The 25,121-nt window shown below is 44.9% G+C and overlaps 1 protein-coding gene across 8 annotated transcripts in view; it reads right to left on the minus strand.

Annotated features, from left to right (window-relative positions):
• The window catches only part of LOC110530242 (partitioning defective 3 homolog), a 254,199-nt gene that overhangs the window by 117,118 nt on the left and 111,960 nt on the right, over nucleotides 1-25,121 (minus strand). For 4 of the 8 annotated variants that reach the window (XM_090182147.1, XM_021613143.3, XM_021613144.3 and 1 more), the window contains exons 6-8: nucleotides 4,778-4,860; nucleotides 3,608-3,691; nucleotides 2,184-2,309 (exon numbers count right to left, since the gene is read on the minus strand). In XM_090182147.1, the coding sequence (XP_090038273.1) occupies nucleotides 2,184-2,309; nucleotides 3,608-3,691; nucleotides 4,778-4,860 (293 nt within the window). The remainder of the gene's footprint in view (nucleotides 1-2,183; nucleotides 2,310-3,607; nucleotides 3,692-4,777; nucleotides 4,861-25,121) is intronic. The other 4 variants (XM_090182149.1, XM_021613147.3, XM_090182150.1 and 1 more) reach the window with 1 other exon arrangement.

Consider the following 25,121-nt stretch of genomic DNA (forward strand, 5'->3'; position numbering starts at 1 on the left):
CTTGTTGGCAATCTCAGAGGTCAGACGTTTCTTGTAGTTGGCCACCAGGTTTGCACACATCTCAGGAGGGATTTTGTCCCACTCCTCTTTGCAAATCTTCTCCAAGTCATTAAGGTTTCGAGGCTGACGTTTGGCAACTCGAACCTTCAGCTCCCTCCACAGATTTTCTATGGGATTAAGGTCTGGAGACTGGCTAGGCCACTCCAGACCTTAATGTGCTTCTTCTTGATCCATTCCTTTGTTACCTTGGCCGTGTGTTTGGGTCATTGTCATGCTGGAATACCCATCCACAACCCATTTGTAATGCCCTGGCTGAGGGAAGGAGGTTCTCACCCAAGATGTGATGGTACATGGCCCCGTCCATCGTCTCTTTGATGCAGTGAAGTTGTCCTGTCCCCTTAGCAGAAAAACACCCCCAAAGCATAATGTTTCCACCTCTATGTTTGACGGTGGGGATGGTGTTCTTGGGGTCGTAGGCAGCATTCCTCCTCCTCCAAACACGACAGGTTGAGTTGATGCCAAAGAGCTCCATTTTGGTCGCATCAGCTGTTGTCACCTTCTCACCAAGCTGCTTGGCGATGGTCTTGTAGCCTATTCCAGCCTTGTGTAGGTCTACAATCTTGTCCCTGACATCCTTGGAGAGCTCTTTGGTCTTGGCCATGGTGGAGAGTTTGGAATCTGATTGATTGATTGCTTCTGTGGACAGGTGTGTTTTATACAGGTAACAAGCTGAGATTAGGAGCACTCCCTTTAAGAGTGTGCTCCTAATCTCAGCTCGTTACTTGTATAAAAGACACCTGGGAGCCAGAAATCTTTCTGATTGAGAGGGGGTCAAATACTTATTTCCTTCATTAAAATGCAAATCAATTTATAACATTTTTGACATGCGTTTTTCTGTATTTCTTTTGTTGTTATTCTGTCTCTCACTGTTCAAATAAACCCACCATTAAAATTATAGACTGATCATGTGTCAGTGGGCAAACGTACAAAATCAGCAGGGGATCAAATACTTTTTCCCTCACTGTAGGGCATAGGGTACTATTTTGGATGTAGACATCTCCACTCTCAAATAAAAGATGAACAGACATCATAACCCCACTCCCAATGAACCTGCAATTCCTTGCCAAAATTTCTAGCTGTTTTCCCAGCCACTAATAAGATTCCCAAAGGAAATGGATATCGCCCAGTGACTTCCCAATTTCAGGCTAGATCAAGTCCCAGACAAGATGTAATCGGTTTCCTATCCCAGGTTATTTACTGGGGGTGAATTAAATATATGAAAACAGACAGTTTTACACATGCTAAATGTCAGAAGAGCGTATTTGTTATATCTTTAAGGAAGAGGCTGGGAGGGCTGTAGTATAGCCATAGGTTTATTGTGAGTGAGTGTGTGCGCACAGAAAATCCATGACAGTATGCTTCTGAAAAGCACAAAACCTGGAGCGGCCCGTTGATGTTGACATAGACATACAGTAGACCACAGAGGACAAAGAGAGACTTCACATTGTATTCAGAAGCTTTAGCTAGAATGAATAGAATGGGCTCCCCATTCAAGTCAATGACGCCATAATGGCAGGCCATTTTGAGTGTACCCACAGGCGTAAAGCAGGAAGTACTCATTCTATTTCTATGGAACAGTATCTGCAGCAGAGTGGGATGGGAGGCAGCAGCAGCAGTTAGGGTGTTAGGATCTGGTCAGACAGAGGAGCTGAGGGCGAGAGAGAGAGAGCGAGAGAGAGAAATCACTGAAAATCAGAAGCTATGGAAGTTAAGCAGCGGTAGTAGCGAGGGAGCCAATGGAGCTGAGAGACAAAGGAATGGATGCTGAGTGGGTAGCGCCTACTGAAGGTAGGCTTGACCTAAGAGTCAAACAGGGAGGGGTTAGTATTCACAGCAGCCGATGGAGCTGATAGATATATGGGGATATAGAAAGGATTGAAGGTATGGAGAGGACAGCAGCCAGCCTCCATTTTACCAAGACGCAACAGTATGATCAACCTAGGAGGAGTCAAACAGGAACGAGGTTAGCTTTGCAACAGACAGCGGCGGCAGCAGAGGCCCTGCTTCGGTTAGAAGACAGAGCCATGGAGAGGAGATGGAGGGAGAGGAGCAGGGGAGGAACTGGCGGGCAGGGGGCTCAGGACCGGTGGTCCATCCAGGCTCGGTAGATACAGGTGTCTTACTGTTCAAAATGGATGTTCCGCAGGTCTCCATTATTAATGCGTACGATGCAGTCGTTCTCCTGGAACAGACCCTGCTCCTGCGCCTTGCCTCCCCTCTCCAGGCGCTTGACCAACAGGCCTAGAGTCCTGGAAACATTCAGAAGCAGACGTTGGTTTAATGCTGCTGGCAGCCGTGCAAGAGCCTTCAGGGTTCAAAATGAGACTCAGAGCAAGCCTGGGAAGAGATCTACTGAAAAGCTTTACAGCAAACGTCTAGGCTCTACATGACCAACACTTTACTGTATGAACATGTCCTTCATGTCATCTGCATCCTCACTGAGGCCACTGGCTGGTGTATGGTTTTAATTTCCATTTTTGGCATCTTAACCAGACTTAAATTAGTGAGTGCATACATTTTCATTCTGTTTTTCTGGCTAAGTGCGTGTGAGATCGAGGGACTATTTGTGGCGTCTCTCTTACCTGAATTCCAAGTTCAGCTCCTGACTGAACTGCCAAATGCCAAACAGTATCATTCTGACAGGAGAAATGGTCAGGTCGACAGTAAGACGTAGGACTTAGAGAAATGCTGCTCCGTCACATTTGAGTTCGGGAAGCCTTCAGATGTGACGGCTGTCAGTGCAGTAATCCGCCATAGTAAACCTCCAGGCTTCCTGACTGCTAAACAATGCTGACTTCGCTGAAATATTGAATACCGAGTAGGCCAGGGTTCAATGTAAATCAAGCGAATTACCATAAATGTGCTAAAACTATTCAAAGATAACTTATTATTCACAGGTATGTAGACACACTGTGAGATGCCGTGCCTTTCCCAAAATCCCCCGCTTTTCCAGAACTTCGGCTGGAAGATTCTCTGACTCTGGAGGGAATAAGCTAACCTGGGTACCAGTCTGTTTATGCTATCATGCCACTCCTTGCCACTTCTTGTCCTGTTTGGCATGACAAGGAGTTAACATGACAGCACAAACAGATTTAGGACCTGGAACTGTAAACCTAGGTATGTGCTAGTGGACATAAATGCAAGGCCAGTAAATAAATTATTCCTTTACATCTTCTGAGACGTATGTGGACTGAAATGTGTATGACGCAACCTTCAAATCATGTCAAATCCTTCAGACGGGAGTCACGGAAGAACATGACAGTCACCTGCAAACACGGAACCACCATGATTGATCACTGTAAACTAGCTAATCACTTCATGATGTGTGAGCATGACGTGTATGAAGTGTAGGTCCATATGTAGTGGGTGTGTAGTACACTGGGGCACACGAGGAGGATGCAGGGGCCATGGCAGACTAAGCTCTCTCCCTCCCTCTCTCTTTGTCTGTCTCCCCCCTCCCTCGTTCTCCCTCTCAGCGTCAGGCCTGCATAGCGTCAGTGAACCTGCTGCCTGTCTGTCAGGTGCTGTAATAGTGGGAGGGCTTTACCTGCGGTCCCGGGCACTGAAAGGTACTACATGGATCCCCAAGGGCCCGCCATCATTGGAGACTTCTACCAGCTTTACAATGTCACTGTGAGACAATGATGGATGAGGAGGGGGTGAGAGGGTGAAACCACATACGGGCAAAACAACTGGAAGTAAGGAAGGGGGAAGAAACCATAACAAACGGAGCAGGCAGAAATTAATAAAAAAAACATGTCTGTCTGAAGCACTAGGGATGAACGTCACACCAGGGGCTTCTCCCCACATCCCAGGTCACAGAAACGCATCATTCAGAACCCAGTTCTAAGGAGTGTCAAGGTAGGTTTCCATAAATACTATGTATACAATATTTGTACATGTCATATATATCTATACATATATTTCTAAACCTTCAGATGGTCTTTCAGATTCCAATTTTCCCCCCAAATGTTATTTAGATTTAGATTTGATAGTTCTATTCAGTAAATTGTATCAAATGTGTTTTTAAACATGGTTGGTCTTGTGTTCTTTGACCTGTGACCCATTGACCTTCCATAGCCTTCAGACGTGTTTCTGTTTCCTGTAGGATAAAGGTACTACGCATACGAACCGTCCTTACTGGGTGAAATCATATCAACGACATACTGTACCTGCAGATTAGACTGGAGGCATGCAAGAGAGTTAATGACCGTTAGAAAACAATGAGCGTTATTAATATCGTCAAGACAATGGATCAGCACATGGGTCAGTTTTATGGTTGATGATGATGTTGGGTTCACCCGAGTTCAACAACGAACGTTAGCCAGGGGTTTAAAAAGATTTTCTCCAAACCTGTTGAACGAAATATTACCTGTCCTGAATCTAGAAATATTATTTAAATGAATTACAACATGGAGAAGAAACGATAGCAGCAGTGGTGTGGGGTTAGGTTCAGCTCAGAGGTTTTAGGTAGTTAACTGGCACTCATTCTCCTGCTACATGTGAATGCTACTTCCTTTACTTGTTAGTGATCAACATCAGGTGATCAGAGAGGTAGTTTGAGGAAGAGGCAGAGCCAAAAGCCCTGGATATATCCCAAATTGCACGCTATCCACTATATAGTGGGCTATATTCCGTAATTCTATATAGGGAATAGGGTGCCAATTGGGACGTATAGTCCTCGATCTGTAATTGGACAACTTTCTGAGGAACTTACTCTAGGGACCTCAGAGGGGTGTGGTCCATACAGGAATCAGCTCGGCCAATCGGCTCGATCCTGCTGTTCTCCTCCTCCTCATCCTGCAAAACACAAGACAACAGCCATAGAATTACATATAGAACTCCGATAATGATTAAAAGGATCTCTGTGACAGCACTTGGACATCCATCAAAACAAGCTTCTGGAGTCCTATCGGAACAGACGTTGAACGATGTTCCATTCCACGCCGAAATGAGTGGTATGGTTTAAATCATTCAAAAACGATAAGTAGGAAACATGACCCAACAGACAGGTAACCTACATAAAAGTCCCTATTAGTGCCTGTGTATTTGCTGCTATTCAAACCTGAAAAAAAATGGCTAGGTAGACATGTGCTGCTCTCCTTTGAAAATGCACAAAGCCCTCTAACCCTCAGTCTGCCATCTCTCACTGTGCCCTGACTCTGGACATTGCTCCTATTGTACTGTATATCTTCTGTCTCAGTAGAGCCAGGACTCCGGAGTGACTCAGGAGACCTAGAGAGCGCCCGCGAGAGAGCCGACAGCGACACGGGAGAAGGCGGAGGAGCCACGGCAACAGCAGCCACGGCAACAGCTCGCCTCAGTATTAAAAACGATGGCTGTGTCGGCCATGACATTTTAGATGGCGGTTCTTTTTCTTTACCCATCATGACTTATTTTATTTTCATGACGTTCGTCATTCATAACCGTCGGTTATACGGTTAGACTGTCATTGTTGCCATGACAGTGCACTGTTTGCTGCTGAGAGGGGGACATAGTGGTGGGGGCTACGCTGCCTGTCTGAACCACAGTCCTGCTGTCCTTCAGACGAAGCTCACAGTGGCTACAGAGCATGTCTCATAGAAACGTGTCCTATGCTTAACCGGAGTTATTTGGTTAATTGGTTTCTGAACGCGATAAACGGGTTTGAGACACCGTGGGTTACACGTAAACGATATTGTGTAGACAGAGAAAGGGGAGCGCAGCCTTTCTCCAAAGAAAGAAACAGGCAGGGGCAGATATTTATGAAAAGGTAAAGAAAAATACAATATTCACATTCTATTCCCCAAGACAACACTATGTTCCTTGAAAGGGTTTGTGAATCACATTCACCATCACAGATGCCTCAGGCGAGTCCCACTGCCATATTTCAATAGCAGCTTCTCTAAGGACTTCTGTTTTATTCATTGAGTGACAATTCCATTTTCCTAACCTGCGCAGTGGGCCCTGGTCAAAAGAAGTGACTTTAAAAAATGTAATAGTGTGGCATTTGGGATGCAGACATTGTCTCTCCCCCAAGGCAAGGCACAGGGACAGGGAGCGAATGTTGAGGGGAAAGTTGCAGACACTGTCTGTTCTCCATCATTAAACTATTGGCTCGGGGCAATAGGGCCCCACAACGCACCCACCCACCCACCCGCCCAGCATCAAGATGCGAGTGATTTGAGTGACTCAAATATGTTGTCTGCAAAAACTAACATAATTTGATCAAACTACAGTAGATACACATTCTGCTGGCTATTGCTGGCTCAAGATGGTGGTTGATGATACTTGATAGTGATAGGAGTGTCTCAAATATGACAGTTTGCACTTCAGATACCCATACACAGCGTACTCAATAACCCTACAGCAACTGAAAGAGAGACTTTCAAGACTTCACATTAGATTTAACTGTCAAAAGTCACTTAAAAACACAACATGGCACTACCCTCCTCCTGTGCCAACAGGACGTACATTTCCTCCCAATCTAACCAAGTGGTTAGAACACTATATGTGCAAGTCGGGGCTGGGGTTTAATGGCTACTGGGAAGACAAGACAGGCAGGCAGGTAACGCTGAGTCCCAAATTGCACTACTCCCTTTATCACAGGACAGGCCGCGGTTTCTTTCTCAGCCGAGTCATTGTTTGTTTCCTCATTTTAGTGATCTATCCCAACGACACTTGGGCCTGTAGGCTCATTCAATTTGAATAGTAAAATCAATCCAAGTCTGCCTGCCCCCCCCCCCCCACCCCCTTCTAGCTCTCAGTGTAAATTAAGTGGCCTGTGTAGCAGAAGGACAGACTGTACTTAATGAAGTGTGCTCCTGCTGGAAATGGACTGCTGATTGTTTACGGGGACACACAGACACGCACCCGCAGAGACACGGAAACACACACAAGCCTTCAAATACCTACAGGAGTCTTTAATATATCTAATAGAGACCCGACAAACAGGTCCTGTGTCACTGGCTTGGTGACCCCTCCCAGGAAACCCCTCTTAAAGCTGGAATCTGTAGTCGCTACATTCATTTTTTGACTTAAAAATGTATTAAAAATGCCCATTAAAGAATATAACTTAGAAATGCCTCACGAGCTTAGGTCAACTGTCATACTTCATCAGATCCCAAAATAATAGCTTGTTTAACAACGTTTGTAAACAAAGACTGTATAGCCTGGTTGAAACTATCATGTACGGTCAGTCCTTGTATCCATAGCTATGTCTATGAATTTGAGAGTCGTTGCATTCCTCCAGGCCCATCCCTCAGCTTTTTTACCACAACACAGGACTGGGTGTCCTCTTTGCTATCATTTCAATTGAGGATTCTAGCTTTAAGGCTAGATGTGGTTCCATTTCTGGGGAAGTGAGACAGTATGCATACAGAGAGCCCCAGGTGTCCTTAGGATCATTAAGGAGCACTATATCCAATTACAACTACTAGTGAATTAAATTAAGTCTCATAGTCAAGCAGACTGCCAATACCGCACACATCATTGCCACTGCTACTATCTTAAAACAGGCCTAATTTTTACTGCTAGACAGGCAATTATGAAGGCAACATACCAAGCTGTTGACTCCTGGCTAGCTAGGCACACACAGTGCGCATTTGGAAAGTATTCAGACCCCGTGACCTTTTCCACATTTTGTTACGTTACAGCCCTGTAACGTAACAAATTGTTTTCCTCAATCTACACACAATACCCCGTAATGACAAAGTGAAGACAGGTTGAGAAATGTTAGCAAATGTATAAAATAAAAATATATATATAAAAAATACCTTATTTACATTATTCAGAGCATTTGCTATGAAACTCAAAATTGAGCTCAGGTACATCCTGTTTCCTTTCATCAACCTTGAGATGTTTCTACAACTTGGAGTGCACCTGTGGTAAATTCAATTGATTGGACATGATTTGGAAAGGCAAACACCTGTCTATATAAAGGTCCCACAGTTGATAGCGCATGTCAGAACAAAAAACCAACTCATGATGTCGAAGGAATTGTCCGTAGAGCTCAATTTTGAGTCTCATAGCAAATGCTCTGAATACTTGTATATAATTTTTTTTTAATAAATTTGCAATGAATAAAAAAAAAAATAAAAAAAAAATCTATAGTGTGTAGATGGATTAAATGTGTTTTTCCTCATCAATTTAAAAATATGTCTGTAACGTGTAAAGATTTGGAAAAAGTCAAGGGATCTGAGTACTTTCGATTGCACTGGACACACTTTCCTGTCGGCTGGCTGAAAACACAAAAAACACTGACAGGACGACGTTGACAGGATACGGGGTGTCCTTAGCCCAGTCTGAGACAGACAGTGTAAAGCAAAGGAAACTCTGACTGCCTGGTGTACTGTCTGTATATAAACAGGCAATGAGAGTGGAGGGCCAGCCCAAAGAAAAACACCCAGCTAAGCCGTTTTCAGAGCAGCCAGCAGAGCAATAACAATACGGAGGCGCAAAATGAGATTTCCAGTCTCTACTCTCAAAAGCTCCATCTGCGATCCACTTAATTCCTGAGCAGCCATTTCCGATATCCAGACAATCACTGACAGAGCAGCGAAGGGGAGGGACGGAGCACATATCAACATGACACACAGACTACTCATCTGCATAGCAATGACTTCTTGCAGTAAACAAAAACCAGCCTAAATCATAGAATGTGGAGATACGGCAAGTTTGGGAAACGTTCAGATACTGTTCCCTTTTTCCCAGAAAGTGAGAGAAAAGGAGGATATTTTAAACGCTAGAACTAGTCAGCCAGGTGTGTGTGTGTGTGTGTGTGTGTGTGTGGGGGGGGGGGGATCCCTCATATGAGCTTCTTGATCATCTCAAAGTTGGGTAGGATCACACACCTTATATGCGCAGTACATATAAATACCATAATCATATGCTTAGATGTTATGCTGTATTTTTCTAGACCTGACTGACTACGTAATATTGCATTGTTTCTACCAGTTTAGGGTGTGAATTCCAAGTCATTATGGTCTCCCCATTGAGCGGCAGTGGTTACGACCCAAATGGTACCCTAGTCCGTAGTGCTCTGGTCAAAAATAGTGCACTACAATGGGAATAGGGTGCCATTTGGGACGCATATTGTGTCTACTGTGGCTCGCTGGGGGGGTAATGAAGCTGTTGTGAGACTGTTTGCATGGAGGGAGCTATTTCTCACTCCACTGAGCACGTCAAAAACCCTAAACAGGAATTAACAGGCTTGTATGTACTAGCCAAGGTGAGGACGAATCAGAGAACAAAGGATGCATAGTTTCACACATTGGAGAAGAGGAATTCATATATGTAAGCAGAGAATCTCACACACACACACACACACACACACACAGGAAATTCCCACTGCATGTTCAAGAAATTCCTCTACAGATAAGCTGTGGAGCAACGAAGGTCACTTCAGCATTAGACTTGGTTTACATGAAGCATTTAAAGGCAGATTGAAGTTATGTTTCAGAGTAACTGCATTGTGATGCTGGCAGGAACACTTGTCAGGTTAACTGAACATTCCCTGTGTGAATAAGAGACCAAATAACCGTAAAAACTGAAAGTTGAGAGAGAGGGGGAAGAGATGAGATAGGGAGATTCTGTGAGAGAGAGAGATTATGTGAGAGCGAGAGAATGAAAGAGAGAGCAAGAAAGAGAGTGAAAAAGAGAGATAATTGTCACAAGACGCCCATTACCCACACAACCAGTCTTGTGGCTGAGGGAGAAACAAGTTATGCTGTAAGATGGCTGCCTTTGGGCTTGCAGGGAAGAAACATGTCGGTCTTGAGACTAGTGGGAGATCAGATAAAGTACAGCTTTGTCCATCAGAGAGAAGACTAGTGGCTCCACACTTCTCCTAGGTCCTTCTCATTCCGTGCTTTAGATAGCACTGTTTTGTTTGTGAAAGACGTCAAGGAATTTCACCTTTGTGGCTCCTTACTTTTCAACAGAGTCAGTCTGTTCTGTTTCACTGTAGCATCTAACACCAAGCCAGAGAAAACACAGAGAGGAGAGAGGCCAAGGAGTCACCAGTAGTTGAGACAAAGGACTTTGTGAAACATGCACTCGTCTGATTACTCAGATTATATATCGAGACAAACTTTCCGTCAAGAGCCAATCCAACAGGTCTAACAGAGGGTTTTATAACCCTGCGTTAGTTTTGTCTACACTGGCTTCCTGTACATGTCTATGGCTGGTGATGATGCACACAGCTGTGCTTAAGGAGATATAGGTCCGGAGAGTTCAGCAAGGATGTGTCCCAAATGGCATCTTATTCCATACATAGTGCACTACTTAGAACACGGATTATAAAGAGAGAACCAGCCACATCGTGGACACTGACTTCTTGCTATCGGACAAGTTAAAAACTTATTTGGGATAGGGGGCAGTATTTACACGTCCGGATGAAAAGCGTGTCCAAAGTAAACTGCCTGCAACTCAGGCCCAGAAGCTAAGTTATGCATATTAGTAGATTTGGATAGAAAACACTCTGAAATTTCTAAAACTGTTTGAATGATGTCTGTGAGTATGACAGAACATATTTGGCAGGCAAAACCCAGAGGACAAACCATTCAGATTTTTTATTTTTTTTAGGTCACTCTATCCAATGGGTTTTCATTGGGAATCCAGATTACTAAGGGACTTGCTTGCAGTTCCTATCGCTTCCACTGGATGTCAACAATCTTTAGAAATTGGTTGAGGTTTTTCCTTTGAGAAATGAAGAAGTAGCACTGTTCAGAACGAGGGTAGAGAGAAGTGTACTATTAGTTAGAGGCGCATGACCTGAAAGCTCGCTACACTTTATTTTCCTCCGGTATTGAACGCAGTTTATCCGGTCTTAAATTTGATCAATTATTCACGTTAAAAAATATCTAAAGTTGTATTAGAAAAGTTGTTTGAAATGTTTGGACAAAGATTACAGGTAATGTATGAGATATTTTGTAGTCATGTTGCGCGAGTTGGAACCGGTGTTTTTCTGGATCAAACGCTCCAAATAAATTGAAATTTTGGATATATATCGACGGAATGAATCGAACAAAAGGAACATTTGTGATGTTTATGGGACATATTGGAGTGCCAACAGAAGAAGCTCGTCAAAGGTAAGGCATGAATTATATCTTTATTTCTGCGTTTTGTGTTGTGCCTGGCGGATTGAAATATGATTGTCTGTGTTTGTTTGCTGGGGTGCTGTCCTCAGATAATAGCATAGTTTGTAAACACCTTTTTGAAATCTGACACGTTGGCTGGATTAACAACAAGTGTAGCTTTAATTTGGTGTATTGCATGTGTGATTTCATGAAAGTTTAATTTGGCGCTCTGCATTTTCACTGGATGTTGGCCAGGTGGGACGCTACTGTCCCACCTATCCCAGAGAAGTTAAGGATAATATCATCTCCACCTTACCTGTCACCCTAGACCCACAGCAGATCCACAGATGATGCAATCACCATATCTCACCTGGACAAGAGGAATACCTATGAAAGAATGCTGTTCGTTAACTATAGCTCAGCCTTCAACACCAGTACCTTCAAGTACCTTCTCAAGCTCATCATTAAGTTCAGGGAACTGGGTATGAACCCCGCCCTGTGCAACAGGGTCCTGGACACCCCCGTGTGGTGAAGGTAGGGAAACAATATTTCCACTACGCTGACCCTCAATGCAGGGGCTCCACAAGGATGCACGCTCAGCCCCCTCCTGTACTCACTGTTTACCCATGACTGTGTGGCCACGCACACCTACAACTCAATCATCAAGTTTGCAGACGACACAACAGTTGTAGGCCTGATTACCAACAATGATGAGGGAGGAGGTGAGGGCCCTGGCGGAGTGATGCGAGGAATATAACCTCTCCCTCAACATCAACAAAACAAAGGAGCCGATTGTGGACTTCAGGAGAGAACAGAGCAGAGCACGCCACCCATCCACATCAACAAGGCTGCAGTGGAGAAGGTGAAAAGCTTCAAGTTCCTCGGCGTACACATCACTGACAATCTGAATTGGTCCACCATACACGTAGTGCGGTGAAGAAGGTGCAACAGCGCCTCCTCAACCTCAGGAGGTAGAAGAAATCCGGATTGGCCACTAAGACCCACACAAATTTTTACAGATGCACCATTGAGAGCATTATGTTGGGCTGTAACAACCGCCTGGTAAGGCAACTGCACGGTCGAGGAAGGCCAAGGAGATCATCAAGCACCCCGCTATCACCCAGAAGGCGAGGTCAGTAGAGGTGCATCAAAGCTGGGACCGAGAGACTGACAAACAGCATCTATCTAAAGCCCATTAGACTGTTAAATAGCAGTCACTAGCCAGCGTCCACCCAGTACCCTGCTTTGAACTTAGTCATTGTCACTAGCCGGCTACCACCCGGTTACTCATCCCTGCACCTTAGAGGCTGCTGCCCTATGTACATAGACATGGAACACTGGTCACTTTAATAATGGAACACCGGTTACTTCAACAATGTTTACATACTGTTTTACCCATTTCATTGTACTGCATATAATGTATTCTAGTCAATGCCATCCTATTCAACTCTTGCTGTATATTTATTTATTTCACCTTTATTTAACCAGGTAGGCAAGTTGAGAACAAGTTCTCATATACAATTGCGACCTGGCCAAGATAAAGCAAAGCAGTTTGACACATACAACGACACAGAGTTACACATGGAGTAAAACAAACATACAGTCAATAATATAGTAGAAAAATACGTTTATATACAATGTGAGCAAATGAGGTGAGATAAGGGAGGTAAAGGCGAAAAAGGCCATGGTGGCGAAGTAAATACAATAGCAAGTAAAACACTGGAATGGTAGATTTGCAGTGGAAGAATGTACAAAGTAGAAATAAAAATAATGGGGTGCAAAGGAGCAAAATACAGTAGGGAAAGAGGTAGTTGTTTGGGCTAAATTATAGGTAAGTGCAGTAATCTGTGAGCTGCTCTGACAGTTGGTGCTTAAAGCCAGTGAGGGAGATAAGTGTTTCCAGTTGCAAATAAATTCTTAATGTGATTTTCTGGATTTTTTTTTCTCATTTTGTCTGTCATAGTTGAAGTGTACCTATGATGAAAATTACAGGCCTCTCTCATCTTTTTAAGTGGGAGAACTTGCACAATTGGTGGCTGACTAAATACTTTTTTGCCCCACTGTGTGTGTGTGTGTGTGTGTGTGTGTGTGTGTGTGTGTGTGTGTGTGTGTGTGTGTGTGTGTGTATTATATATATACAGTGCCTTGCGAAAGTATTCGGCCCCCTTGAACTTTGCAACCTTTTGCCACATTTCAGGCTTCAAACATAAAGATATAAAACTGTATTTTTTTGTGAAGAATCAACAACAAGTGGGACACAATCATGAAGTGGAACGACATTTATTGGATATTTCAAACTTTTTTAACAAATCAAAAACTGAAAAATTGGGCGTGCAAAATTATTCAGCCCCCTTAAGTTAATACTTTGTAGCGCCACCTTTTGCTGCGATTACAGCTGTAAGTCGCTTTGGGTATGTCTCTATCAGTTTTGCACATCGAGAGACTGACATTTTTTCCCATTCCTCCTTGCAAAACAGCTCGAGCTCAGTGAGGTTGGATGGAGAGCATTTGTGAACAGCAGTTTTCAGTTCTTTCCACAGATTCTCGATTGGATTCAGGTCTGGACTTTGACTTGGCCATTCTAACACCTGGATATGTTTATTTTTGAACCATTCCATTGTAGATTTTGCTTTATGTTTTGGATCAGTGTCTTGTTGGAAGACAAATCTCCGTCCCAGTCTCAGGTCTTTTGCAGACTCCATCAGGTTTTCTTCCAGAATGGTCCTGTATTTGGCTCCATCCATCTTCCCATCAATTTTAACCATCTTCCCTGTCCCTGCTGAAGAAAAGCAGGCCCAAACCATGATGCTGCCACCACCATGTTTGACAGTGGGGATGGTGTGTTCAGCTGTGTTGCTTTTACGCCAAACATAACGTTTTGCATTGTTGCCAAAAAGTTCAATTTTGGTTTCATCTGACCAGAGCACCTTCTTCCACATGTTTGGTGTGTCTCCCAGGTGGCTTGTGGCAAACTTTAAACAACACTTTTTATGGATATCTTTAAGAAATGGCTTTCTTCTTGCCACTCTTCCATAAAGGCCAGATTTGTGCAATAAACGACTGATTGTTGTCCTATGGACAGAGTCTCCCACCTCAGCTGTAGATCTCTGCAGTTCATCCAGAGTGATCATGGGCCTCTTGGCTGCATCTCTGATCAGTCTTCTCCTTGTATGAGCTGAAAGTTTAGAGGGACGGCCAGGTCTTGGTAGATTTGCAGTGGTCTGATACTCTTTCCATTTCAATATTATCGCTTGCACAGTGCTCCTTGGGATGTTTAAAGCTTGGGAAATCTTTTTGTATTCAAATCCGGCTTTAAACTTCTTCACAACAGTATCTCGGACCTGCCTGGTGTGTTCCTTGTTCTTCATGATGCTCTCTGCGCTTTTGACGGACCTCTGAGACTATCACAGTGCAGGTGCATTTATACGGAGACTTGATTACACACAGGTGGATTGTATTTATCATCATTAGTCATTTAGGTCAACATTGGATAATTCAGAGATCCTCACTGAACTTCTGGAGAGAGTTTGCTGCACTGAAAGTAAAGGGGCTGAATAATTTTGCACGCCCAATTTTGCACTTTTTGATGTTAAAAAAGTTTGAAATATCCAATAAATGTCGTTCCACTTCATGATTGTGTCCCACTTGTTGACTCTTCACAAAAAAAATAAAGATATAAAACTGTATGTTTGAAGCCTGAAATGTGGCAAAAGGTCGCAAAGTTCAAGGGGGCCGTTTTTCCTATCGGTGTTACACACTAACTGGTATCATGCCAGGGCACTGCATCGCCTCAAAGCGGGTAGGATTTCTAATGATATAGATGGCATGTTGTTCCGGTCCTGGCGCTACCTTTGATAGCACTACACTCATGTTTAAACCACAAAGCGATAATGGACATATTCTCTCACTCCCCCTGTTCACATTTAACGCTGTCCTTTTCCCTCATTCAGATACTGCTAATGACAAATCTGAAGAACGGTTGTTGGAAGTCTTGCAGACTTTCACAAAGTATCAATTTCTAACGAGGTTGTATAAGCAAGGGTACATTTTCCTTGTAATTAGCGGATTGTGGGGTTGAATTATGCAACAATATGTACAATGCCTCTGGGAGAGAAGCATTCCCAGGTGCTTTTCCTTGCTAGAGAGGCACCCTGAGCCTCTCAACTCCTCATCTCTCTCAGCGGGATGTCAGCGCCAGCAGGCAGCTCTCTGTCACATTAAAACAAAAGAGAACAAAGATCACAGAGAGAGAAAAGAAGAAAGGAGAGAGATACAGATGAGACAGAACATGAGAGTGATGCTAGTACGGTCGGAGTAGCCATGGAGAGAAGAGAGAGATAAGAGAGGTGGGTAGGGAAGGAGAGGTCCTATTTGAGGGGGGAAAAAGCAAGGGGGCAAGATGCAGCACGGAGGAAACACAAAGAGAGCGAGAGGAGAGAGACAGTGAGATGGTGTGAGTGAGTGAGCGAGAGAGAGAGAGGGGAAATGAAAAAGCGAGTGAGGGCTACACAGTGAGTGACGGTCACCAGGTTACCCATACAGTACCTGTCCCCAATCCTGAGGCCACAGCAGCACCTACTGGTGAGGCTCATGGTGAGGAGCACTCTAGTCATCTCTACGGAGAGGAGCGCTCCAGTCATCTCTACGGAGAGGAGCGCTCTAGTCATCTCTATGGAGAGGAGCGCTCTAGTCAACTCTATGGGTTTATGGAGCTGTGGTCCCCAGTGGCCAAGACGAGGTGGACCACTCGCACTCAGCTGTCTTATTAAGCCTCATACAAACATACCTCCACCGCTAGCAACAAGGAATCTAGAAGCACATCCTCCAGAAGCAGCTCCACCAGACATGATTTATGGCTCTACTGCTTGGGTTTACATGATTTATCATACTAAACCAGGCGACTGTAGGCTCAGTTCGGCTCCACCGCCACCTGAGGGACTTCCTCATCTTTGCTGTAGTGCGCAGGAAATCAGGGAGCGCTGGAGGGACCCTAGCTAGCGGCTCCTAACCGTATCCACAGGCTTCTTCTCCCCTGTGGTTTAGTAATGAACAGATCCAAGTCTAACCATAACAAAGAACATGGATACACACAATGGACAAGGACATACCGGACAGAAAATATCTTAGGAGGGAAAGCAAAAAAACGATGATTCAAGGTAAAAAAAAATCCAGGGAATGGATGGTGGTATCTTTTCTCCTGACATGGATACAAGTGTAATGTGAATTCAGGAGCTGTGAGAGGCATATGCAGCCCTAGGACAACCAAGCACATCCAAGCCAACCTCAGACAATACTGCTAGAAGTGAGAATTGAGGCCAGGCTAAGGCTCATTCGTTCATTCATTTAGAACGCATTCCAATTACGGTGGCCAACAGGATAGAGGAGAGAAAATGAGAAGAGAGATTCTCTCCCCTAAAAAAGCCAATTAAGCACAGCAGTATATGTCCCTGGCCCCTGCTCGCTAGTTCCAGCTCGTGTGTGCGCGCGCGCTGGAGTAGATAGCTAAAGCTCAGAGTAATGAGGGGAAGGTTGTCTTGCCAGGCATATCCTCTCATCTGCAGGTAGAGGGCTGGGAGGGAGCCCGAGGCATGCTTCAGGGTGGCTCCACTCTACACAGTACAAACCTGTGATGCTGTGATAGTGTGTGTCAAATAGGGGGAGGCTTATACAGTATTTGTCCTGTTTCACATTGGTACAAGTGTGTAACTCGTACAGTATATGGGGAAATGGAAATGTGGTTTTTGCATATCCCACTCCCCTGAGACTCACTCGGAGAGTAGGGTCACAGCCAGGGATCAGTCATTATTAGTGCTTAGCGATTAGTGCCTTTTGAGGTTGGTTTCGTTTCCATTATTAAAAAAATAATCACGGTTTTCGATTTCTGTTATTTTTTACATTAAATGCATTGTGGGTTGAATGCTGTAACACAGAATAAAACAATGAATTAAAGTAATGTTAGTGACTGCCCATTACTGCTTATCACTTTTTAACCATCATTTATTCACATTACTTTAATAAAATATTTATTTTGATGACTATCATTTCATTCCAAGTCATCATCTCTCGTCTCCACGGAGCTGCTGCCTCTCGTCTCCACGGAGCTGCTGCCTCTCGTCTCCACGGAGCTGCTGCCTCTCGTCTCCACGGAGCTGCTGCCTCTCGTCTCCACGGAGCTGCTGCCTCTCGTCTCCACGGAGCTGCTGCCTCTCGTCTCCACGGAGCTGCTGCCTCTCGTCTCCACGGAGCTGCTGCCTCTCGTCTCCACGGAGCTGCTGCCTCTCGTCTCCACGGAGCTGCTGCCTCTCGTCTCCACGGAGCTGCTGCCTCTCGTCTCTACGGAGCTGCTGCCTCTCGTCTCCACGGAGCTGCTGCCTCTCGTCTCTACGGAGCTGCTGCCTCTCGTCTCTACGGAGCTGCTGCCTCTCGTCTCTACGGAGCTGCTGCCTCTCGTCTCTACGGAGCTGCTGCCTCTCGTCTCTACGGAGCTGCTGCCTCTCGTCTCTACGGAGCTGCTGCCTCTCGTCTCTACGGAGCTGCTGCCTCTCGTCTCTACGGAGCTGCTGCCTCTGCTGTCTGACAGGTAGAAATACCGAAGCAACTGCTTTCTATCCCTCTCGATCACACGTTCTCTCAATTCAAATGTTCTTTGTCACATGTGGCGAATACAACAGGTGTAGTAGACCTTACTTACAAGCCCTTAAACAACAACGCAGTTAAGAAAAATTATTTAACCTGTTGATCCTACTTGAGACGCAGACGTCTCAACTAGGCACCTGGAAATGCAAATGCGCTACGCTAAATGCTAAATGTACTCGTTAAAACTCAAACGTTCATTAAAACACACATGCAGGGTATTGAATTAAAGCTACACTCGTTGTGAATCTAGCCTACAAGTCAGATTTTTAAAATGCTTTTCGGCGAAAGCATGAGAAGCTATTATCTGATAGCATGCAACACCCCAATATACCTGAAGGGGACGTAAACAAAAGAATTAGCGTAGCCGGCGCTACACAAAACGCAGAAATAAAATATAAAACATTCATTACCTTTGATGATATTCTTTGTTGGCACTCCTATATGTTCCATAAACATCACAATTGGGTCTTTTTCCCGATTAAATCCGTCCATGTATGCCCAAAATATCCATTTGTATAGGCTGTCTGGTTCAGGAAAAAAGCTATCTTCCAACACGCAACGTCATTTTTTAAAATTATATAAGTTGCCTATATTCTTTGACAAAACACTTCAACCTACTTTTGTAACCCAACTTTAGGTATTTGTAAACTTTAATAAGCGATCAAAATGATCACTGGGCGATCTGTATTCAATAGCAGCTACTCAAGAAAACAATGTCCTCTTTTCTCTCTTCCAAAATCGATTGCTGTAGGCTGGATGGAATGAAGGATCTATTTGTCATGACACAAAGGATTTTTGTCAATGAAAATGACGTTTTTGGCTACATCGTGTGGAAGCTGTCGGAAGTGCAATCTCCGCCCTATTTAATTTGGTGCCCCTTAAACAATACATGCAAGTGGAGCATGGATATTTTTTTCAGTTTTCAGTGACCAGTTTTTCTTGCGCTTTTCGATGAAACACACGCTCTGTTATAGTCACAGCCGTGATTTAACCAGTTTTAGAAACTTCAGTGTTTTCTATCCACACATACTAATCATATGCATATACTATATTCCTGGCATGAGTAGCAGGACGCTGAAATGTTGCGCGATTTTTAACAGAAGGTTGGAAAAAGGAGGGGGTAGACTTAGCATGTTTTAATAAAAAAATAAAAGTAACAAATAATTCAAGAATAGTAGTAAAATAACAGTAGCGAGACTATATACAGGGGTTACCGGTACAGAGTTAGTGTGCGGGGGGGGGGGGGGGGGGGGGCGCACCGGTTAGTTGAGATAATAAGTACATGTCGGTAGAGGTAAAGTGACTATGCATAGATATTAAACAGAGCAACAGCAGCGTAAAAGGGAGGGCAATGCAAATACTCTGGGTAGGCATTTGATTAGCTGTTCAGGAGTCTTATGGCTTGCAGGAAGAAGCAGTTTAGAAGCCTCTTGGACCTAGACTTGGCGCTCCGGTACCGCTTGTCGTGCAGTACCAGAGAGAACAGTCTATGACTAGGGTGGCTGGAGTCTGACAATTTTTAGGGCCTTCCTCTGACACAGCCAGGTATAGATGTCCTGGATGGCAGGAAGCTTGGCCCCAGTAATGTACTGGCCGGTACACACTACCCTCTGTAGTGCCTTGCGTTCGGAGTATGAGCAGTTGCTACACCAGGCAGTGATGCAACTAGTCAGGATGCTCTCGACGGTGCAGCTGTAGAACTTTTTGAGGATCTGAGGACCCATGCCAAATCTTTTCAGTCTCCTGAGGGGGAATAGGCTTTGTTGTGCCCTCTTCACGACTGTCTGTGTGTGTTTGGACCATTATAGTTTGTGGGTGATGAGAACACCAAGAAACTTGAAGCTCTCTGCTGCACACCGTCCTTATTATGGCTCAGTGCTCCACACAGACCGGACAAGTTAGCGTGCACGCAATGGATTATGGTCATTGTAGTTAATTACCACGTTTTCTGAACTGAACTATGTAGAATATTGGCCTGTTGGAAACTACAACTCCGTACTACATTGCACAGTTCAGGCTTAACCTGATTTCTCTCTATTGTATTGAGCCCTCTGGAAAAAAAATTAATGAAATTAAATTCAAATTATTGAACAGACGTTGGTCAATTAGTTGTGTAAAAACCAAAACATAACAGACATTTCGGTTAATCGCTCAGCACCAGTCATTATTGACAGTGACGCGGGAGTAATCAGGGTTAAGTGCATTGCTCAAGGGCAGATCAGCTCTTTGATTAGAAATAGCAACCTTCCGGTTACTGGCCCAACGCTTTAACCACTAGGCTACCTGCCGCCCCTCTATGTGTGTGTGTTGGATCGTGTAAGGATAGATGCAGGCTGGCTGGTTTAGCTGCAGGATGCTCGTCTGAATTAGTGCAGTTGTGGTGACTGTATTACCGCCACACCGGCAGTCATGACCGCAGTAAAATTCCATGTGAATCGTTGAGTCACGGTAATCTCCTCTTATACACTCTGGACACGGTTTGGTAGTACCCAACTTGCTAACTACCATCATGTCCTCATGACCTGGTACTCAGGGCTTTACTGCCCCTCCATCATGTCCTAATGACCTGGTACTCAGGACTCTATTTTCCCTCCATCAGGTCCTAATGACCTGGTACTCAGGGCTCTATTTTCCCTCCATCAGGTCATAATGGCCTGGTACTCAGGGCTCTATTGTTCCTCCATCAGGTCCTAATGGCCTGGTACTCAGGGCTATGTTGTTCCTCCATTAGGTCCCAATGCCTGGTACTCAGGGCTCTATTGTTCCTCCATCAGGTCCTAATGGCCTGGTACTCAGGGCTCTGTTCTTCCTCCATTAGGTCCTAATGGTCTGGTACTCAGGGCTCTGTTCTTCCTCCATCAGGTCCTAATGGCCTGGTACTCAGGGCTCTGTTCTTCCTCCATTAGGTCCTAATGGCCTGGTACTCAGGGCTCTATTGTTCCTCCATCAAGTCCTAATGGCCTGGTACTCAGGGCTCTATTGTTCCTCCATCAGGTCCTAATGGCCTGGTACTCAGGGCTCTGTTCTTCCTCCATGAAGTCCTAATGGTCTGGTACTCAGGGCTCTATTGTTCCTCCATTAAGTCCTAATCGTCTGGTACTCAGGGCTCTGTTCTTCCTCCATTAAGTCCTAATGGTCTGGTACTCAGGGCTCTGTTCTTCCTCCATTAGGTCCTAATGGCCTGGTACTCAGGGCTCTATTGTTCCTCCATTAAGTCCTAATGGTCTGGTACTCAGGGCTCTGTTCTTCCTCCATTAGGTCCTAATGGTCTGGTACTCAGGGCTCTGTTCTTCCTCCATTAAGTCCTAATGGTCTGGTACTCAGGGCTCTGTTCTTCCCTTATTAAGTCCTAATGGTCTGGTACTCAGGGCTCTGTTCTTCCTCCATTAAGTCCTAATGGTCTGGTACTCAGGACTCTGTTCTTCCTCCATTAAGTCCTAATGGTCTAGTACTCAGGGATCTACTGTTCCTCCATTAGGTCCTAATGGTCTGGTACTCAGGGCTCTACTGTTCCTCCATTAGGTCCTAATGGTCTGGTACTCAGGGCTCTACTGTTCCTCCATTAAGTCCTAATGGTCTGGTACTCAGGGCTCTACTGTTCCTCCATTAGGTCCTAATGGTCTGGTACTCAGGGCTCTACTGTTCCTCCATTAGGTCCTAATGGTCTGGTACTCAGGGCTCTACTGTTCCTCCATTAGGTCCTAATGGTCTGGTACTCAGGGCTCTACTGTTCCTCCATTAGGTCCTAATGGTCTGGTACTCAGGGCTCTATTGTTCCTCCATTAAGCCCTAATGGTCTGGTACTCAGGGCTCTGTTCTTCCTCCATTAGGTCCTAATGGTCTGGTACTCAGGGCTCTGTTCTTCCTCTATTAGGTCCTAATGGCCTGGTACTCAGGGCTCTATTGTTTCTCCATTAGGTCCTAATGGTCTGGTACTCAGGGCTCTGTTCTTCCTCCATTAGGTCCTAATGGTCTGGTACTCAGGGCTCTACTGTTCCTCCACTCTGACATCAATGCAAATACAATCAAAAATCACATCATAACAGTATGGTGCTTTTAAAACTCAGCTCACTGTGATTGATTTGAAGAAAGAAGTTCAACAACAGGTTGAAACAGTGGAAAACATGGTTATGAAATGGACAGCGCTTTCAAAAGTGGTGATTCATTCAAAACAGCCATACGCATGTTAGAGCTCATACATATGTATAGGTTTATGACCCCAAGCCCGAAAACAAACAATCAACCCTGAATTAAAATGATGATTGTGCCGTTATACAATATATAACCTACTGCATATTATGCATGGCTGAAAAACATAAAACAAAACTGATTTAAGATGTCTTTGGTGTATATAATAGGTCTAGTCTATACTCAAATATTAATGAGTAGTTGCCTTTGATTCTAGACTGTATTAATATGCATACTGGATGGACTGGTTACCTTGTGCTAGGCTCCAACATTTCTATCCATGAGTCTGGGAAAGAACATAGAGGCCTAGGTAATGCTGTTGGTGCATTGATTGTGCAGGGTGGCTTACAGAGTTAGTCTACAATTATAGTGAATTTATATTTGATTTTGAATAGCCTAGTAATAGAGAATGTATTATATTTTCAGGATTAATTGGGTGACACTTTACCTTTCACTACAGAATATCTCACAACTGTGTGTTTCCATCTCCTCCCCTCCCACCTTCATTCCTTTCTTGAGCGTTTAAGGGGCTGTTCACAGTTTAGTGAAATATGTGTCATTGCAAAAACATATTACTATCGAGGTTCCCGAACAGATTTCACTTGGTTTCCCAAATTAAGCACTGGATAGCTGCAGGAACAAGGTTGGAGGGCCCATGGAAGCTGTCGGGGCAGCGAGAGCGTACTCTTCAAACAGGAATATCACCTGTCGGGGCAGCGAGAGCGTGCTCTTCAAACAGGAATATCACCTGTCGGGGCAGCGAGAGCGTACTCTTCAAACAGGAATATCACCTGTCGGGGCAGTGAGAGCGTGCTCTTCAAACAGGAATATCACCTGTCAGGGCAGTGAGAGCGTGCTCTTCAAACAGGAATATCACCTGTCGGGGCAGTGAGAGCGTGCTCTTCAAACAGGAATATCACCTGTCAGGGCAGTGAGAGCGTGCTCTTCAAACAGGAATATCACCTGTCGGGGCAGCGAGAGCGTGCTCTTCAAACAGGAATATCACCTGTCAGGGCAGTGAGAGCGTGCTCTTCAAACAGGAATATCACCTGTCGGGGCAGTGAGAGCGTGCTCTTCAAACAGGAATATCACCTGTCAGGGCAGCGAGAGCGTGCTCTTCAAACAGGAATATCACCTGTCGGGGCAGCGAGAGCGTGCTCTTCAAACAGGAATATCACCTGTCGGGGCAGCGAGAGCGTGCTCTTCAAACAGGAATATCACCTGTCGGGGCAGTGAGAGCGTGCTCTTCAAACAGGAATATCACCTGTCGGGGCAGTGAGAGCGTGCTCTTCAAACAGGAATATCACCTGTCAGGGCAGTGAGAGCGTGCTCTTCAAACAGGAATATCACCTGTCGGGGCAGTGAGAGCGTGCTCTTCAAACAGGAATATCACCTGTCAGGGCAGTGAGAGCGTGCTCTTCAAACAGGAATATCACCTGTCGGGGCAGCGAGAGCGTGCTCTTCAAACAGGAATATCACCTGTCAGGGCAGTGAGAGCGTGCTCTTCAAACAGGAATATCACCTGTCGGGGCAGTGAGAGCGTGCTCTTCAAACAGGAATATCACCTGTCAGGGCAGCGAGAGCGTGCTCTTCAAACAGGAATATCACCTGTCGGGGCAGCGAGAGCGTGCTCTTCAAACAGGAATATCACCTGTCGGGGCAGCGAGAGCGTGCTCTTCAAACAGGAATATCACCTGTCGGGGCAGTGAGAGCGTGCTCTTCAAACAGGAATATCACCTGTCGGGGCAGCGAGAGCGTGCTCTTCAAACAGGAATATCACCTGTCAGGGCAGTGAGAGCGTGCTCTTCAAACAGGAATATCACCTGTCAGGGCAGTGAGAGCGTGCTCTTCAAACAGGAATATCACCTGTCAGGGCAGTGAAAGCGTGCACTTCAAACAGTGGTTAATGTGAGGAGTGAAGTAAGTGTTGTTATTTATTTCTCAGTTGCTCATATTAAGCACATGCTCCGCTATAAAACCCAAGTAGCATCATTGAAAAACAGACCGTCGGGAAAGCGTGTGGCCTCCATTCGCTATTGGATTACGTACAGATTACATGTCTTTTTCCCCAACCCATTTCATAAATGGGCCATTCTAAAATTGACGGTAATTTTACATTTTAGAAAAGACAAGATTAAACTGAGCATAGTCTGATGGGTGACAATAGACTAAACAAACAAACGCAACATGTGGTGTGGAGCCCATGTTCCATTAGCTGACATACAGTGGGGCAAAAATTAATTTAATCAGCCACCAATTGTGCAACCCCCAACCCAATGGGGGGGGTTGGTTGGGGGTTGGGGGTTGCTTCTTCTTTAAGAAGTTACAGGGCTTTTCTGTCCTCCTCTCGTTACCTGTATTAATGGCACCTGTTTGAACTTGTTATCAGTATAAAAGACACCTGTCCACAACCTCAAATAGTCACACTCCAAACTCCACTATGGCCAAGACCAAAGAGCTGTCAAAAGGACACCAGAAACAAAATTGTAGACCTGCACCAGGCTGGGAAGACTGAATCTGCAATAGGTAAGCAGCTTGGTTTGAAGAAATCAACTGTGGGAGCAATTATTAGGAAATGGAAGACATACAAGACCACTGATAATCTCCCTCGATCTGGGGCTCCATGCAAGATCTCATCCCGTGGGGTCAAAATGATCACAAGAACGGTGAGCAAAAATCCCAGAACCACACGGGGGGACCTAGTGAATGACCTGCAGAGAGCTGGGACCAAAGTAAGAAAGCCTACCATCAGTAACACACTACGCCGCCAGGGACTCAAATCCTGCAGTGCCAGACGTGTCCCCCTGCTTAAGCCAGTATATGTCCAGGCCCGGCTGAAGTTTGCTAGAGAGCATTTGCATGATCCAGAAGAAGATTGGGAGAATGTCATATGGTCAGATGAAACCAAAATATAACTTTTTGGTAAAAACTCATATCGTCATGTTTGGAGGACAAAGAATGCTGAGTTGCATCCAAAGAACACCATAACTACTGTGAAGCATGGGGGTAGAAACATCATGTTTTGGGGCTGTTTTTCTGCAAAGGGACCAGGACGACTGATCCGTGTAAAGGAAAGAATGAATGGGGCCATGTATCGTGAGATTTTGAGGGAAAACCTCCTTCCATCAGCAAGGGCATTGAAGATGAACGTGGCTGTATAGGAGATCTGCATGGAGGAAT

Source organism: Oncorhynchus mykiss, chromosome 8, assembly GCF_057628025.1.
Source record: "Oncorhynchus mykiss isolate SJ-2025 chromosome 8, ASM5762802v1, whole genome shotgun sequence".
In the NCBI taxonomy this organism is placed as follows: Eukaryota; Metazoa; Chordata; class Actinopteri; order Salmoniformes; family Salmonidae; genus Oncorhynchus; species Oncorhynchus mykiss.